The 16,356-nt window shown below is 34.9% G+C and overlaps 1 protein-coding gene across 22 annotated transcripts in view; it reads right to left on the bottom strand.

The window, feature by feature from the left end:
• Positions 1-16,356, bottom strand: part of ADGRL3 (adhesion G protein-coupled receptor L3) — a 590,718-nt gene that overhangs the window by 278,517 nt on the left and 295,845 nt on the right. For all 22 annotated transcript variants that reach the window (XM_082611711.1, XM_082611707.1, XM_082611717.1 and 19 more), the window contains one exon: positions 7,111-7,191. In XM_082611711.1, the coding sequence (XP_082467837.1) occupies positions 7,111-7,191 (81 nt within the window). The remainder of the gene's footprint in view (positions 1-7,110; positions 7,192-16,356) is intronic.

The following is a 16,356-nucleotide window of genomic DNA, read 5'->3' as shown; positions in this document are numbered from 1 at the left end:
GCAGGGTCAGTAGTTGCGGCACACAGGCTTAGTTGCTCTGCGGCATGTGGGATCTTCCCGGACCAGGGCTCGAATCCGTGTCCCCCGCATTGGCAGGCAGATTCTTAACCACTGTACAACTAGGGAAGTCCCTAGAGTCATCTTTTTAAAATCAAAATCAGATTATGCAGTATTCTGTGTAAAAATTCCTCAGGGATCCTCACAGACCTTAAAATAAAAGCCAAACTCCTTTCATGGCCTACAAGGCTGACAAAGATTCCCTGCTAGATCAAACTTTAATTAGACTCCTGAACCTTCTTCTAAGTCCATCTGTGCACTTCCTTGTACAGTCCAGTTTTAGCAAGGACCCTGTTAAGTCAGTTTAGTCAGAACTCCCACCCTCAATATCTGATCACCTTCCATATCTGATCAGATTCTCATCCTCCACCATCCCCTGGCTGAAGACAGGCCAGGGTGATGTCCTATCACCCTGGCCTGTCTTCAGCAAGAATCCTAGTAAGGTGGTTCCAGAATCCCCCTCACCTGTGATGTTTCCTTTTAGTAATTTTTCATCTAGTGACCCCCCCCACCTTGTTCCTTGGCTATAAGTTCCCACTTGTTTGTGCTGTATTTGGAATTGATGTCCCTTCTATCCCAGGGTCTTTATTCCTCTACTGAATAGCTCTGGGGAAAAAAACTCAAAACTTTTTTTATCCCTTTACTGTCCAGCTCTGGTTTTTCCTTGAAAAGGCCCTTCATGATCTGAGTCTTGCCTAAATACTCTGCCTGTATCCCCAGTTCCCCCTCTCATTATGTCCCAGAAATTATCACGTCCACTTATTTGTTAATTTTTCTGTTCATTTATTTTAATCAACATCAAATTCTTTTATATTTCACTAAATAATATAGCTTGTTAACATCTCAAGTTTGTGATGCTGAATCTTTGGCTATAGCCTATTTTTAATATATATGCACCAGGCAGGACCATCTGTTTATTCTGAACTTAAAAAAATATGGTCAGTGTGTGGATGTGCTGAATGTAATTTAGTTTGCACATGAAACTTAATGCCTTGCATTATTCTAGTTCATTGATTATCTGCCAATGGAACCATGTTTATATTACTCATTTTATTATAGAAAAAAAGTTTAAAAAAATAGACACAGTTTTCCAAATGTGCCCAAATATTTTAGATTTTTTTCAGAGTATAAATTGTAACTGTCAACAATTAGCAACTGTATAAATTAGTGTTTAGTATTAGACTTCTGATCAAACATAAGATGCTACCTAAAGGAAGACTATACACATTACTATACAGAATAAATATAGTACTGTTTTCACCAGCTTTATTACTAGTGGTTTACCATATTAGAAGGTGGAATGTATCTGGTAACTGGCAAATTTTTATGTAGCAAAGTATTCAAAGTATCATCCTTAGTAATAAAATGGAGGACATTTTTCAGAAGTTAATGTCTTTTCTTGGTTATTGACAGGAACTTATCTAAACTGAATTGCTAGTGATGTTGTGAAGAATTCATAGGTAGGGTTCTATCATTAACTGCTAAGGCTGTCAACAAACTGTATAGAAAAACAATGAAACAAAACCAAACCAAAAATAAAACAATAGAGTTTCAACTGAAGAGTGTGCCTCAACTGGTATATTTGAGTCTCAATATTCACCTCTGCTTAGGATTCTAATTCAGCTTCCAAAATAAATTCCCACCCAAACACCTTTATTTAGTGCTTCTATCTGTAATACAGACATTATTTTGGGGCACAGTATTTTGTGAGTTGTTAGAAAGCAAACTAAAGGTTAGGGACAGAGGATCCTTGGTGAGGACACATGTCCTTCAGAACTACAACATCTAATGAGCCCTGCTAAGAATTCCATTGTGCTGATTTACAAATCTGATACAAAAATAACAAAGTAGACTTTCATTTCAGTTATAACACACAAAATTGGGAAATATGTCTGAAAAGCATAGATAACTTATTTGCATACAGAAATATATAATAATCCCATTAAATTAAGTACAAAATTGTAAAAAACTTGTTTTAATAATGAAAGGTTTAAAAATAACAGTGCTTCCAGATGAAACTATTTTTTTTTAAAGTCCTGATTAATGAGACGTATAGGAAGAAAAATTACTATAATGGTGAATGCTGACTCAGGATCTTATTTTTATTAAGTAGTTTATAGTGAGGGCTGTGACTATTTTTTCTATTTATAGTGGCAGCTCTGGTTAATTACCTTGTAATGTATTGTGACATTAATGCACTAGTAAACTATTGGAATTTACACTCCTATTCAGTAATAAAGTCTATAAGTTGAAGAATGCATATAAAGTTATCACAGTCATAAATTATGTGGCCAAATGCCATGTATGATCACATTAAACAATAGAATCTCTCAAATTTACTCATTGGGGGTAGGTGCCACTGAATTTATATAGTTCAGCTATTTTGAATATAGATTTCAACATTTTTTTCAAGGTTATTTGGTAACTTGTTACTACATTTTCCATATGGTTACTAAGAGCATGTTGGTCACAATTGAAATACACAATACCAAAAAAGAAATACATTTTGACAAACAAGTGCATCAATTTCACAAAATATTTTTTCCCTAAAAAGTGAGTGCAAAAATGAAAGAAATCAAGAGAATAGAAAGGAGGTAGTATGGTGACATGTAGATTAAAACCAAAATGATTCATAAGCTACATATAGAACTTAAGGGGATGAAAAAGAAATGAAAATGTCACATATACTTTTTGAAAAATAATTATATAATTATTTTTTAAAATAGAGGTTTAAAAACAATTCCAAAGTTAACAATAATTAGTTCACTATCTCAAATATTCAAAGCACAATTACTGTTAAAAAAAAGGTACCAAGTAATCCAAAATATTTGAGATAAGAACAGAATAAAATGTCAAAGTATCTGAAACAATCTGATATGTAATTGTATGTTAGAGAATTCATACTTTCTACTAAAAAATTCCCTGTTCTAATATTGATAACTATATTAATACATTTTAAACATTGTTTTGTATCACTCTCTTGATGGATATCAAAAAGCTTAAGTAAGATTTTCCTATGAAAATATAGTCAAGTCTGTAAAATACACAGGGAATTAATATATAAAGCTATAATTCCTAAAACATGAACATGCATGTACACTAGTGGAAACTGGTACAGGGAGGGAAAGAAAGAGAATACAGAGAACTGTAGGTCAGTGGGGGAAGGGGACTCTGAAGACATAGCTCTCATATTCTCAATATGTATAAAATTATAGTAGAAAAATAGAAAAAATAGTTATCTAATGTGGTTTTTCAGGTAGTTCAAAAGATATTGCTATATAATCACACAAAAATTATTAGAGACAAAATTTCAAAGTATTTAAAGAACCTAATTTATCTTATTGTATAAATTCAAGTAAAAACCTATAATATACATGAGAGATTCCCTCTCTGTACATAGATATAGATAATGTACAGGTCATTTGTGTAATTTGACTGTGCATAAATATCAAAAATGTACACTATAATTAGAAACAGTAAATGCAGATGAGGGGTGAGAGTTGAAAGTTGAAAAGAAATACTTTGTGGTTCCAAAGCAATGATATTGCCAACTCTTACTATTTCCAATATTTGTTTTTAAATAAAATATTAGATAGTTTTAAGGAAAAAAGCACAAGATCTTTTGCAATGTTATTTTGGTGATTCACACAAACCTCTTTATTTATTCAATTAAATGTTCTTTTTTTTTTTTAAATTACAGGACTATGGCACATGAGCTAATGACTATAACTGCAATTGCATTAATCACAGTAGTTTAGGAAGGTCTCTGGGTCAATGCATGTCGAGGAACTATGTGAGAACTAGAAGTTATCAAGACAATTCTTCTAAGGTAGAGAGCACAATTTGAGGTAGATATAAAGCAGAGATCACTGCTGGATTCTAGTAAATCATTCTTCACCAGGTTAATACCATCACTACTTTTACTAAGATGATGCTGCTTTAAAGTGAAGCTCTTAATAATGTCTACTTGCCTACTAACTCTTCAGGGTCTAGTTTATGTCAGGTTATTTGCCAGGAACTTGACACTAACTGTTTCACTGAATCATCCTTAAAAACTTGTTTTACAGTTGATAGACAAAAGTCGCCTAAGGTCGTGCAGGTCTGCCTGGCTCCAAGGCCCAGTCTCTTAACATATGTCACAACAGCAAACCCCAAAGTTCGTATCAATAGTAATAGCCACATATTATCTAGGGCTTACCAGATGCCAGACTCTATCCTGTATCATCCTTAATCCTCACAAAGACACTGTGAGGATTTCTTATTTCTGAACTTCTGTGTGGTAGTTGAGGAAATTAAAGATAAGAAAGGTCTAGAACTCCCAAGTTTAAGTTTATTGGCTATAAATCCCTTCATTTTATCACTCAATTTTTGTCTTATTTCATACTAAATTTATTTTACTCTTTATCTGCCTAGCTACAGTAGGTTGAAATGGTCCAAATTCCTCTCCTTCCTGTATCCATGGTCCTTTGGATTGTGGTTCCTCCATCAAGAGATGGAGTCCATTTCTTAAGTCTAAGGCTGGCTATGTGACTGGCTTTGGCCAATGGGCCACAAAAAACATGACACAAGTAGAGTCTTAAACAATTCCTGAACTTTGGTACTTTCCTACTCATTGCAGGGAATCCTGTCACAATGGGAATGAACTGGGGCTAGCCTGCTGGAAGATGAGAGCCATATGGCCATCACTGCAGATGACATCAAGGTGACTACCAAACATGTGAATGAATTTCCTCCCCTGAAAATCCAACCAGCCTGCTAACTACTAAACATCCAGCCTCAGTCAAGTCAGCACATATGTGATTCAACCAACTCTGAGAACTATAAAAATGTTTCCTGTTTTAAGCCACTAACTTTTGGAGTAGATTATTACACTGTCACACCCATGACTATAGTATTCTTCCCAAACCATACTGGGATCATGTCTGAAGAATTGAATTATATTAAAGTCACCAACTTGCATAAATAGGTCTCCATCTTTGGTGGGAACAACATTCTACTAAGAATTAACATGTCTAAAACAAGGCATCCATTTAAAATTCATCTCTTCCTCATGATGAGAAATTATGTCATAAGCATCCAAGTAGTTAATCAATATAGAAACCTTAGAGGCATTTCTGCCCTTTCCCCTGTATCAGTTCAGCCAATGCCATGTCTCTTCAAAACACTTCTCGGACCCTACCATTGTCACCAACACACTCCTAACTAATTTCCCAATCATCTTTTACCTGGATTACTGAAATGGTCTCCCTCTGTCAATCTTTCATCATCTACACTGATTTCAGAGATACTTTTCTCATATCAAGAACTGATTCTGTTATGATGTAACACTCCACTAACTTAGGAAATTTTTTTAAAAAATTAAAAATATTTGATGATTTTTTTCCAGGATAAAGTACAAACTCCTTGGCATGAGACACAGAATCCTTCACAATATTCCTCATTACATCTTCCCAGTCTCTTCCTCTAAAACTGCTCCCATTTTACTGTGCACTCAAGCACATTTCCTTAAAAATATCACAACTTTCACATATACATATTTTGGTTCATTCTGCTTCTTTTTTGTAAGGTTCTCTTATTGTCCCTGCTCAGTTTTCTTCTTGAAAAATGAGGATACATCCTTCACAATTTAGGTTGTCACCTTCACTTTCAGTCACTTAGAAATCATTGTAGGAGTTCCTATTATGTGCCAAGCACATACCAGTGGCTGGAGGAGAAATAATAATTATGACACTCTTTGCCCTCAAGGATCTTACAGAAGAGAAAGGGGACATTCAAGCTGAAAAATAAAATGCTTTAGGAATAATAGGAAAAATAGGAAAAATAAAGTGGAAAATAGGAAATTAGGAAAAATAAAGTGTTTTAGGAATAATAACTGAGACAAGCACAGGGGATATTTGGAGGACAGAGGCATGTACTTAGCTCCCGCCTAGTACATGGGAAGACTTAACAGAGGAACTGAAGGTAAAGCAGAGCATTGCAACACTGGTAGAAACTTATTGGGTAGAAAAGAAAAGGTAAGAGAATCCTGGCAGAGGAAATAGCATGTATAGAAAACATGCTCATAAAAGTCAGATCTAATGACTTTTATTGTATACTATTGAAAGTATAAGAAAATATAGCATGCCACGGGGACAAAGTGAGGAGGGTGGGAGGGAGGGGTGGAAGGGAGGAGATATGGAGATATGTGTATATGTATAGCTGATTCACTTTGTTATACAGTAGAAACTAACACACCATTGTAAAGCAATTATACTCCAATAAAGATGTTAAAAAAATAAAATAAAAATAAAGCTATGTTCCTCTTTGAAAAAGAAAATATACCATATTACTTTAAACTGAAAAATTAACCTTAGGATATTTGGTATTTATAAAATTAAAAGTTTGTCTATTATTACATTAGTTTGAACATTATAAAACATTTACAAATCATTAATTTTTAAAAGTAGAAAGATAAATTCTGTATTTAGATTATGAGATAAATGTTACTTTTAACTTCTATTTTGTATGACTAGTTATTTTAAAAAATCTTTAAACAGACGGCATCAATTTAAATACATAATTTTAATTTATATACTTTAAAACTAAATTATCATATTAATAATAAAATGACTTTTAAAAGGAATAATAAAATATAAGATATCACTTTGCAAGAAAATAAATCTGTCAATATGATTTAGATTAAGACATCTTAATTTATTTTAAAATAAAAAAGGATAGTAGAAGAAGAAATTTCCAATAAAAAAAAGTAACGGGTATCTGGTAATCTCTAAATCTAGGTTTGTTTTCAACTAGTCTTCCACTATGGATCCTCATTTCTTATTTGGTTTACAAACATTTCTCAAAACAATATTTCACATCTTATTATAAATAAGACTTACTCTTTCTGTTATTACATTCATTACACACCATTTTCCTCCTGTTTTTAAAATAGGCACTGCATTGTAAGATACATATTTACAGTTATCTTTAATTTAATTAATTGTCTTCAATAAAGAATGAATAATTTTTTTTCTTTAAACTAAAAAAAAAAAAAAAAAAAAGAATACAACTCACCTCTAACAGGGGGTCTTTCTAGCTCAGAGTCAAGGTGAATTGGTGGAGAGATGTATGGTACCTGTCCATGATGTGCCTGTCCTGTGGACCCAAAAATAAATGTTAAGATATTATAATTATGTCTTCTTACATTTTTTTTTGGTTTTATGATGTCATACATCTTTCTTCACACTGACTTACTAACCATTATAGAGTGCAGACAGATCTATCCAAACACAGAATCATTATGTGTCATCCAAACATCAAGCAATTAAATCAGTCCTTCTTAAGCCATCTAGTTTTGTTGTTGTTGTTAAATCACAAGTTTATTTTTGAGTGACACTTTAAAAAATACAATAAAAATGACTGACAAGAAAAATGAAATGCAAAAACTAAAAACAAAGACATAAAATACAAGTCCCCATTTTTCATTGTTAAACAGACATTAAGTACTCTATCAATTTGCTTTAAGTGCTTCTAAACATTTACTCTTAATTTTTGCATTTATTTCACTGCAGATCAGTAGTAAATGGTCTGCAGACTGGCATCTTTGTCAGATAACACTTTGAATAGCACTTATTTAGATAACTTTACAACCCTAATTAATTTATACCTTATTTTTATGATTACTTTTAAACTTTTTACTTATTATTTGAGTAGAAAACTACTCCTACTTGCTTATTGTATTTGATGAAAAAATAACTAACCACAATATAAAAAAGAAGGTAGATGGATTCATTCTGTTTTTTGTAAAGCATTCTGCTAGTTCACATGCATATCTGTAATACATTTTCTGTCTCATGAGTTAAAGTTGATTTGAAGGACTAGACACTGACTGAAAAAAATTGCTAGCTTAAAAACAAAAGAGTTTTCTAATGCTCAAAGTAGCTATAGCTTGTATACTGATAATCCAGTAAGCAATTAAGATTTTAAGGCAAGAAAGCATAATTACAGAGTTCAATTTCTAAAGCTACTTTATATAAAGAAGGTTTGGGTGAAAGTACAGAACCCACCGCTTTCTTTCTATAATGGGAATATGCAGTTATATTTTATACATTAGCAATCTACAGGGTTGTTAGTCTCTTTTCCTAAACAAGGAAAGTTAATGATACATAGATTATGATAACAGTTAGAGTAACCTTCCTGTTTCAAGTAATATTCGACTTGTAATAAACTCTGCTGATTTCTCTTATGAGACACATTTCAAATAATTAATATGGCTCCCTGTTGATAGTAGCTGCTATTGCTCCCAGCATTTTTCTAGCTAACAGCAGACACAGTGGAGAGGCTGTAATATACAGAGCTCCTCATAATGGTAACTAAGAATATTATGCTTTCACTGGTCATGTTTCAGTGGAATACTGAAAGCACTATTATAAAAGAAATGACAGCGATTGTGCACTGCTAGCAGTCCATGTGTAATATAGCTTATGAAAAACTTCAGATTATCTTAATTATAAAAACACCTGATGTTTACCTTGTTGCATACTTGGTTGCAAAAACATTTTTATTTTTAAGGTCTTGTGCCATTACAAATGAATTGGTTTGAAACTTTATTGATCATGTAAGTGAAAATAAGAATCTTTCACTTTATATTGGTTCAAAATAACATCAGCATATAAAATAGTATTGATTTCATGTCAAACCAAGGAACATGGCTTTTACTACATATAATAATAACCACTATGCATTCATACATACATCATCTCCTTTTATGCAACCAATATCACTATAAGGATTTAAAGGTAGGTAATACATTAGTAAGTACACACACATTTTGAAATCAAAGATACAAGCAGAGGAGATTAAGTAACTAACATGCAGATAGTAAACAGCAAGGTCAGTCATATTTTGACTTCAAATTTCAAGTGTTTTCATCTATATCATAATATTTTTCTCAAAGAAGGTATATTAAACCTGAAAATAATGCATATAGATTTTAGTGATTAAACTCTGACAAGTAACTGCTTTGGGGACTGTTACCTCTACATTTATAATGAAGTAAACAGTCCCTTTAAATGCCACATTTGCCTTTGTTCTTGGGATAAGCATGTAACCTCAACAGTACTCAACACAGGTACTTTAGGCAGCACAAGTTCACAGTGTGTATATCCCTAAGGGAAAATGGGGATATCAAAGAGCCAGTGGAATGGAATGGGGATTATTGATGGTAAAATTCTGAACCTGGTTTGCCACAATTTCCATTCTCTCTCCAAGGAGAAATCTAGCAAACTGCAGGATGCAGTATGGCAGGGAATGTCACAGTGGTAGGCATTGACTGGGACTCTAAGCCTTAGAGAAAGGTGAGAAATGCAGCAATGGATTCCAATCTGGTAACTGAAATTTCTGATCTACAGAATAAAAACTAGAAATTATGGAGGTTGTTGTTGATTGATTAAATTAATTAAATTCTTGAAAAGATTCCTGCCACACTTTAGATCAGTGGTATTCACACATTTATCTCCACAAAAACACATAAAAGTTAAAAAAAAAAAACCACATTCTAGTAGGCAATACTTCTAACTAAGGATAACTAACTAATAGATAAGAAATCTAAGGCAACAATTCTCAGGGTAGTAATCTATCATCATCAGGAAGGGCATACGGAAACATGGGGAGATGCTGTGCATAGTTTGAAAAAAAATCATTGTCTCTCAAAGTTCCACCCCCCTCATAAAGAATTACTTAAAAAAGGAATTTGGCCAAGATGGGAGAGTAGGAAGACCTTGAGCTCACCACCTCCCATACGTACACCAAAATCACAACTATTTTCAGAGCAACTATTGATGACAAACACTGGAAACCAGCAGAAAAGATCTTCTACAACTAAAGACATAAAGAAGGAACCACAATGAGACGAGTAGGAGTAGGTGGAATCACGATATAGTCAAGAGCCATACCCCTGGATGAGTGACCCACAAGGGGGGATGATAATTACAATTGCAGAGGTTCTCTACAAACAGCGAGAGGTCTGAGCCCCACATTAAGCTCCCCAGCCGGGGGGCCTTGTACCAGGAAGACAAATCCCCAGAACATTTAGTTTTGAAGGCCAGTGGGGCTTAGTGTCCAGAGAGCCAGAGGGCTGTGGGAAATAGAGACTCCACTCTTAAAGGACATACACAAAACCTCACATGCTCCAGGACCCAAGGCAGAAGCAGTAAGTTGAAAGAAGCCTGGGTTAGACCCACCAGTTGTTCTTGGAGAGCCTTAAGAAGAGGCAGAACGCAACTGAAGCTCACCATGGAGATAAAGACACTGGTGGCAGCCATTTTGGGGAACTCATTCTTCCACGCGGACACTGGTACTGGTAAATGCCATTTTGGAATCTTCCCTCTAGCTTATTAGCACTGGGACCTGGTGTGCCCACCAGCTTGTTTGCACCAGTACTAGGATGCATAAGGACAAGTAACTAACTAGGTGAGGCTGCCTTAAGACCCCCTGAGCCCACAACCATCTCAGGACATGGCCCTGTCCACCAGAGGGCCCAGGATCTGGGCCTACTTACTACTGCACAGACACTAGACCTGGGACCCCCAGGTCTCTGCATCCAGAGACCCTGGGTGCCAGCCCTGCCCATCAGTAGGCAGATACTGGCCCCGGGACCACCAAAGCTCTGTAGCCTGCTTTGTCAGGACCCAGCCAACCCACCAAAAGGCCAGCACCAGCCTTAAGATCACCTGGGCCCTGGCCCTGCCTGCCAGCACCAGCTTTTTAAAAATTTATTAATTTATTAATTTATTAATTTATTTTGGGCTGCTTTGGGTCTTCATTGCTGTGCATAGGCTTCCTCTAGTTGCGGTGAGCAGGGGCTACTCTTTGTCGTGGTGCACGGGCTTCTCATTGCGGTTGCTTCTCTTTGTTGCAGAGCATGGGGTCTAGGCATGTGGGCTCAGTAGTTGTGGCTCACAGGCTCTAGAGCACAGGTTCAGTAGTTGTGGCACACAGGCTTAGTTGCTCCGTGGCATGTGGGATCTTCCCGGACAAGGGCGTGAACCCATGTCCCCTGCATTGGCAGGTGGATTCTTAATCACTGCACCAAAAGGGAAGTCCCCCAACACCAGCTTTGTAACACCCTGGGCTCCTCAGCCAGTGGCCCAGGATTCAGCCCCACCTACCAGAGGCCTGACACCAGATTTGGGTCACCCCAGAACCCATAGCCAGCCATGTCAGGAACCGGTCCACCTACCAGCAGGCTGATAGTAGATCTGTCAACCCCAGCCCTGGAACCACCCACCCCAGAACCTGGCTCTGCCCACGAGTGGGTCAGTATTAGCCCCAGGACCCTGTGGCATTCTGCAGTGAGCAGCCTCACGACCCAGCCCTGCCAACCAGCAGCTGTCAGCTTCCGCAGGGTCTGGAAACCAACTGGACCAGGGGCCAGCCACACCTACCAGACTACCCACCGTAGTCAGCCCTCCATAAGAGAAGGATCCATGCAGCCCACAAAGGGGACACCCCTAGAGTATATAGTTCTGGTGACCAGAGGGAAGTGTGCTGCTGGGATGCACAGGATGCCTCCTACAAAAGGCCACTTCCCCAGGGTTGGGAAATGTAACCAACCTACAAGACACATAGAAATAAAAACAGCAAATTAGGCAAAATGAGGTGACAGAGGAACATGTTGCAATGGAAGGAATAAGATAAAACCTCAGAAGAAGAACTAAGGGAAGTAGAGATAAGCAATCTACCTGATAAAGAGTTTATTTTAAGGTAATGACCATAAAGATGATCAAAGAACTCAGGAGAAGAATGGAGGGACACAGTGAGAAGTTGAACAAACAGTTAGAAGATAGAAAGAAGAACTAAACACACCTGAAGAATACAATAACTTAAATAAAAAATACACTGTAAGGAATCAACAGATTAGATGATACAGAAGAACAGTCAGTGAGCTGTAAGTAATAATAATGGAAATCACCAAAGCTGAACTGAAAAAATAGAAAGAAATGAAGTCATTTTAAGAGGTCTCTGAGACAACTTCAAGTGTACTAACATTCTCATCACAGGAGTCTCAGAAGGAGAAGAGAGACAGAAAGGGACAGAGAAAATATTTGAAGAAATAGTAGCTGAAAACTTCCCTAACCTGAGAAATGAAATAGACATCCATGTACAGGAAGCACAGAGACTCCCAGACAGGATCAACTGAAAGAGGATCACGCCAAGACTCATTGTAATTAAAATGACAAAAATTAAATATTAAGAGAGAATATTAAGAATTCATGCAAAATAATAGTAATAATAATAAACTCCAGTTAAAACCATAAATAACTTTCATAAAAATTTATCTTGGACTTTATGGTGAATAATATTCAGCAAAAAATGCAGTCAGCTCAAAAAGAGCATAGGGAGGTAAAAAGCAGGACAAACACATGTTTTAAAAATATGACACATTTTCCACCATATTTGACTGTCTTATACTAGTCTCACCTGGTCCTCATAACCACAGTTTTGTATATCTAAATATCTGATGTGCTCCTTTCATTTTTGTTCTTATGTTTCCAAATTAAAAATGATAAATATCTGATTATTTTTCCTTCTGAATTTTATTGCATTTTTTTTCTAAATTTTAAAGTAAAAAAATCATATTGAGATTTTATTAGAATTATATTAATTCTATAAACCAACATGGAGAATAAATATTTTAAATAGTTTGTCTTCATGTATTTTAAATGGACTGCTTTTTGTTTGAATTGCTTTTTAATAAATAGGAATAAATTATTTTTGAAGTTTTCTATATTTTGGTTATAAGAATATTTCATTGTGTAAGTATTCTATTTTCCCCATTTTGAATAAAATTTCTAAATTTTCTTGATGACTTTCATTTAACTTTTTTGACCTTTACTGTTGTAATTATTAGTTATTGAGTCTACCTTACTAGCTCCTTAGAGCTAGACACACTGATAATAATATTTTGGTGATGCTCTGTGATCTTTTTTTCTTGTAAGAAGTGTATTCTCAGGTTAAGATTCATCTATATATTCATCTATATATCCTTGTATTTAATTATTTTGTGCTGCAGAATTTAAATTTTAAAGATTGAATTTATAGGACATGCATTTTAGGGGACAGAGTTTCCTGGTGTTGCTGTTTACATGTCATTTTATCTTTAAGTCCCTACAAAGTAATTACCAAAGGAATAAGCATTGCTTAATGACAGATTTCATAAAAGAATTATGAAGAATTAAAAAGTGGGAGGAAAAAATGCTTCTTGGTTCATTGCTTAGGAGTCTAGAAGAATAATGGCAACAGGGTAATGGGTGGGTAGCTTATGAATTGCATTTTACTCAATTTTTAGTGTAGGTAAATGATACATTTGCATGAAGGTGTCATATATATGCATTTATATATATACAGGTATGTACATACATACCTGTATATATGTGTACATTTATATGAAATATATACTTATATAATTTATATATCATACAATTCACCCATTTCAAATATACAATTCAATGTTTTTAGTACATATATAGATTTGTGCAACCACTACCACAATCAATTGAGACTACTTTCACCACCATAAAAAGAAATTTGAAGCCTCTCAGAAGTCACTCCCCATTTCCTCCCAACCCACCCTAGTCCTGGGCAACCACTCATCCCCTTTCCATCTCTATAGATTTACCTGTTCTGGACATTTCACGTAATTGGAATCATACAAATATATAGTCTTCTGTGATTAGTTTCCTTCATTCAATTTAATTTTTCAAGGCTCCATATGGTAGCATGAATCAGTACTTAATTCCTTTATGCTGCCAAATAATATTCCATTGTAAAAACATACCATATTTATTGTATCCATTAATTGGTTGATGGATTTTGGGGATAATTTCCACTTTTTGACTATTATGAATAATTCTGCTATGAACCTTCATTTACAAGTTTTTGTGTGGACATATGTTGCATTTTTCTTGAATACACATACCTAGAAGTGGAATTGTTGGGTCGTATAGTAAACTCCATGTATAAACTTTTGTGGAAATGTCAGTCTGATTTCCAAAGAAGCTATACCATTTTAGTTTTCATTAGGAATGAATGAGGGTTCCACTATCACAGAGATGTTTTTCAGGGTTTTTTTGCTTGTTTGCTTGTTTGTTCATTTTAAGGTGATAGTCTAGTTAATCAAGATTGATGAGACCTGAAATAATTAATATTAAGACAATTGTGAAATCTGGGAAGGGAACAATCTCCCCAGATGAACACAGAAAAATAAAGCATAGGGTTTGGGTCAGAAGTTGTACAGTTCATCCACATTGCAAGAGTAGAAGGAAAAAAATGATCTGGCCAAAAAAACGAAAACAAAGAGCTGCTCACATTCTGAAATGAAAATGTGTGAACTATCCAGTGTTAGGTATGACAAAGATGTAGATTTAAGGGTGCTAGTTAGTAGAACCCAAAAGGCCATTATGGATTTTGGAAAAGCCATTATTTTTCTATTTTCAATCTCTTTTTCAACTTTCATTTAATTTCTATTTCATTGAGGAATTCTCTGCAATTTCTACTAAAGTTCAAATATAGAAAAGACTTGACCAGCCCTAAGCACAGGAAAAGGATTTTTTTTGTCCTCTTTCTACTGTCAATACTTTACTTGCACATCAGAGCACAGCAATACATTTTTAGAACCATAGAGTTTGGAGGGAGAAAGACATTTGATATCTTATAATCCCAAACCTACATTTTAGAATAAGGAAGCTGACATCTTGATAAATTGGTGACTTTCAAAAGTCAAATCAAGGTGGTGGTTGTCAAGAGTGATGTCAGAGGACAGTAAGAAAGGGGATGCAGCTAGCCTGCAGAAAACTGCCCTCAACCCTCTCTTACTTCTGAAGCCTTACTTAGCAAGCAATTATTTTCAAGGTGTGTGGGCCATGAGCTTTCAGGTTGTTGAGACATTAAAAGGGTTGAAAACTATTTATTTATAAAAATATGTAATTTTTTTTCGATTTGGCTATGTCTATAAACTAAAGGCAACTTAGCATAACATGTAAAATCATGCCCAGGAAACAGAACTGCCAGTGTTGGTATTTGGACTCTGCCACATTTTAGCCATAGAATTATTAACCATATAAGTTATTAGCCAGCAACTATCAAGCTGTTTAACTTCTATGTGCCTCGATTTCCTCATCTGTCTAATGGGGATTATAATAGCACTGACCTCATAGAGGTGTTTTGAAAATTAGATAAATATATACATATGTAGTAATTAGAAGAGTGCATGGTATGTAGCAAAGTACTTAGAATTTTTAGCTATTATTATTATTATGCTAAATTCATTCTTTCATTCATTGATTCACCAAACAATATTAACTGAGTGCCTCATATGTGACAGGTGCCTTCTTAGGCAGTTGGCATACATCACACAACAAAATAAATGATAATCCACACTCTTATGTAGGGGAAGACAGATAGTAAGCGTTTAACATAGTAAATATTATATGTGTGAGATGCTGAGGGCAATGGAAACAAATTAGAACAGGCTAAAGGGGATCTGAAGTGGGAGGGGCAGGTTGCAATTTTAAATAGAGTGATCGGGAAGGCCTAATTTAATTTCTATGAATAGATTTTGAAGAGTTCAAGAAAAGGCAAGAGATATTATCTGACTTTTATAGGAAATTGTAAAAAGGTAAAAGTATAGATAAGAGTCCAAATCTAATTTTATTAATTAAGAATGAAAGAACAAAATGCGCTGGTAGCAGATGCTTTTGCCTAACATTAATTTCAAATTTTACACATATTCATAGACATATTAATAATGACACCAATGACCAATGAGTAAAAGAAGACATAAATAAAATACGGTGATATGTAATTGGGAAAATGAACACAACTTTATTCCTAAAGTAAAAACACATTTTACTACCATAAAGTCCCCATTGGTTCTTCCAGTTATACTATCTTTCAACTCAAATTTTCCTCATTTTCTATATAGTACTGTAAACAAGTTTAATAGTTAATGGCTCTCCAGGCAGATTCCATGCCTTCTTTTTGTTCGTTTCCTTTAAATTTTCAACTTCTGATTTTAATTATTTCCTCTAGAGATATGACATTTCCCCCTCCTTAAAAACAATAAAATAGATCTCACATTTTTGAACATGGGGTTTTTAATGATATTGCCATTTTCCTTTTACAAGCTTTAGAATGATAGCAAGTTACATCACTGCATTTATCTGCCCTATTATAATAATGATTCCATGTGGAATGTGGAAACCTATACTAAACTACATTGAAGAACGGCATATGGGATTTTTCTAAGTTTTTCAAATACTC

This window comes from Mesoplodon mirus, assembly GCF_964341445.2.
Source record: "Mesoplodon mirus genome assembly, chromosome: 2".
NCBI lineage: Eukaryota > Metazoa > Chordata > Mammalia > Artiodactyla > Ziphiidae > Mesoplodon > Mesoplodon mirus.
This window is presented reverse-complemented; position numbering and strand designations above follow the sequence as displayed.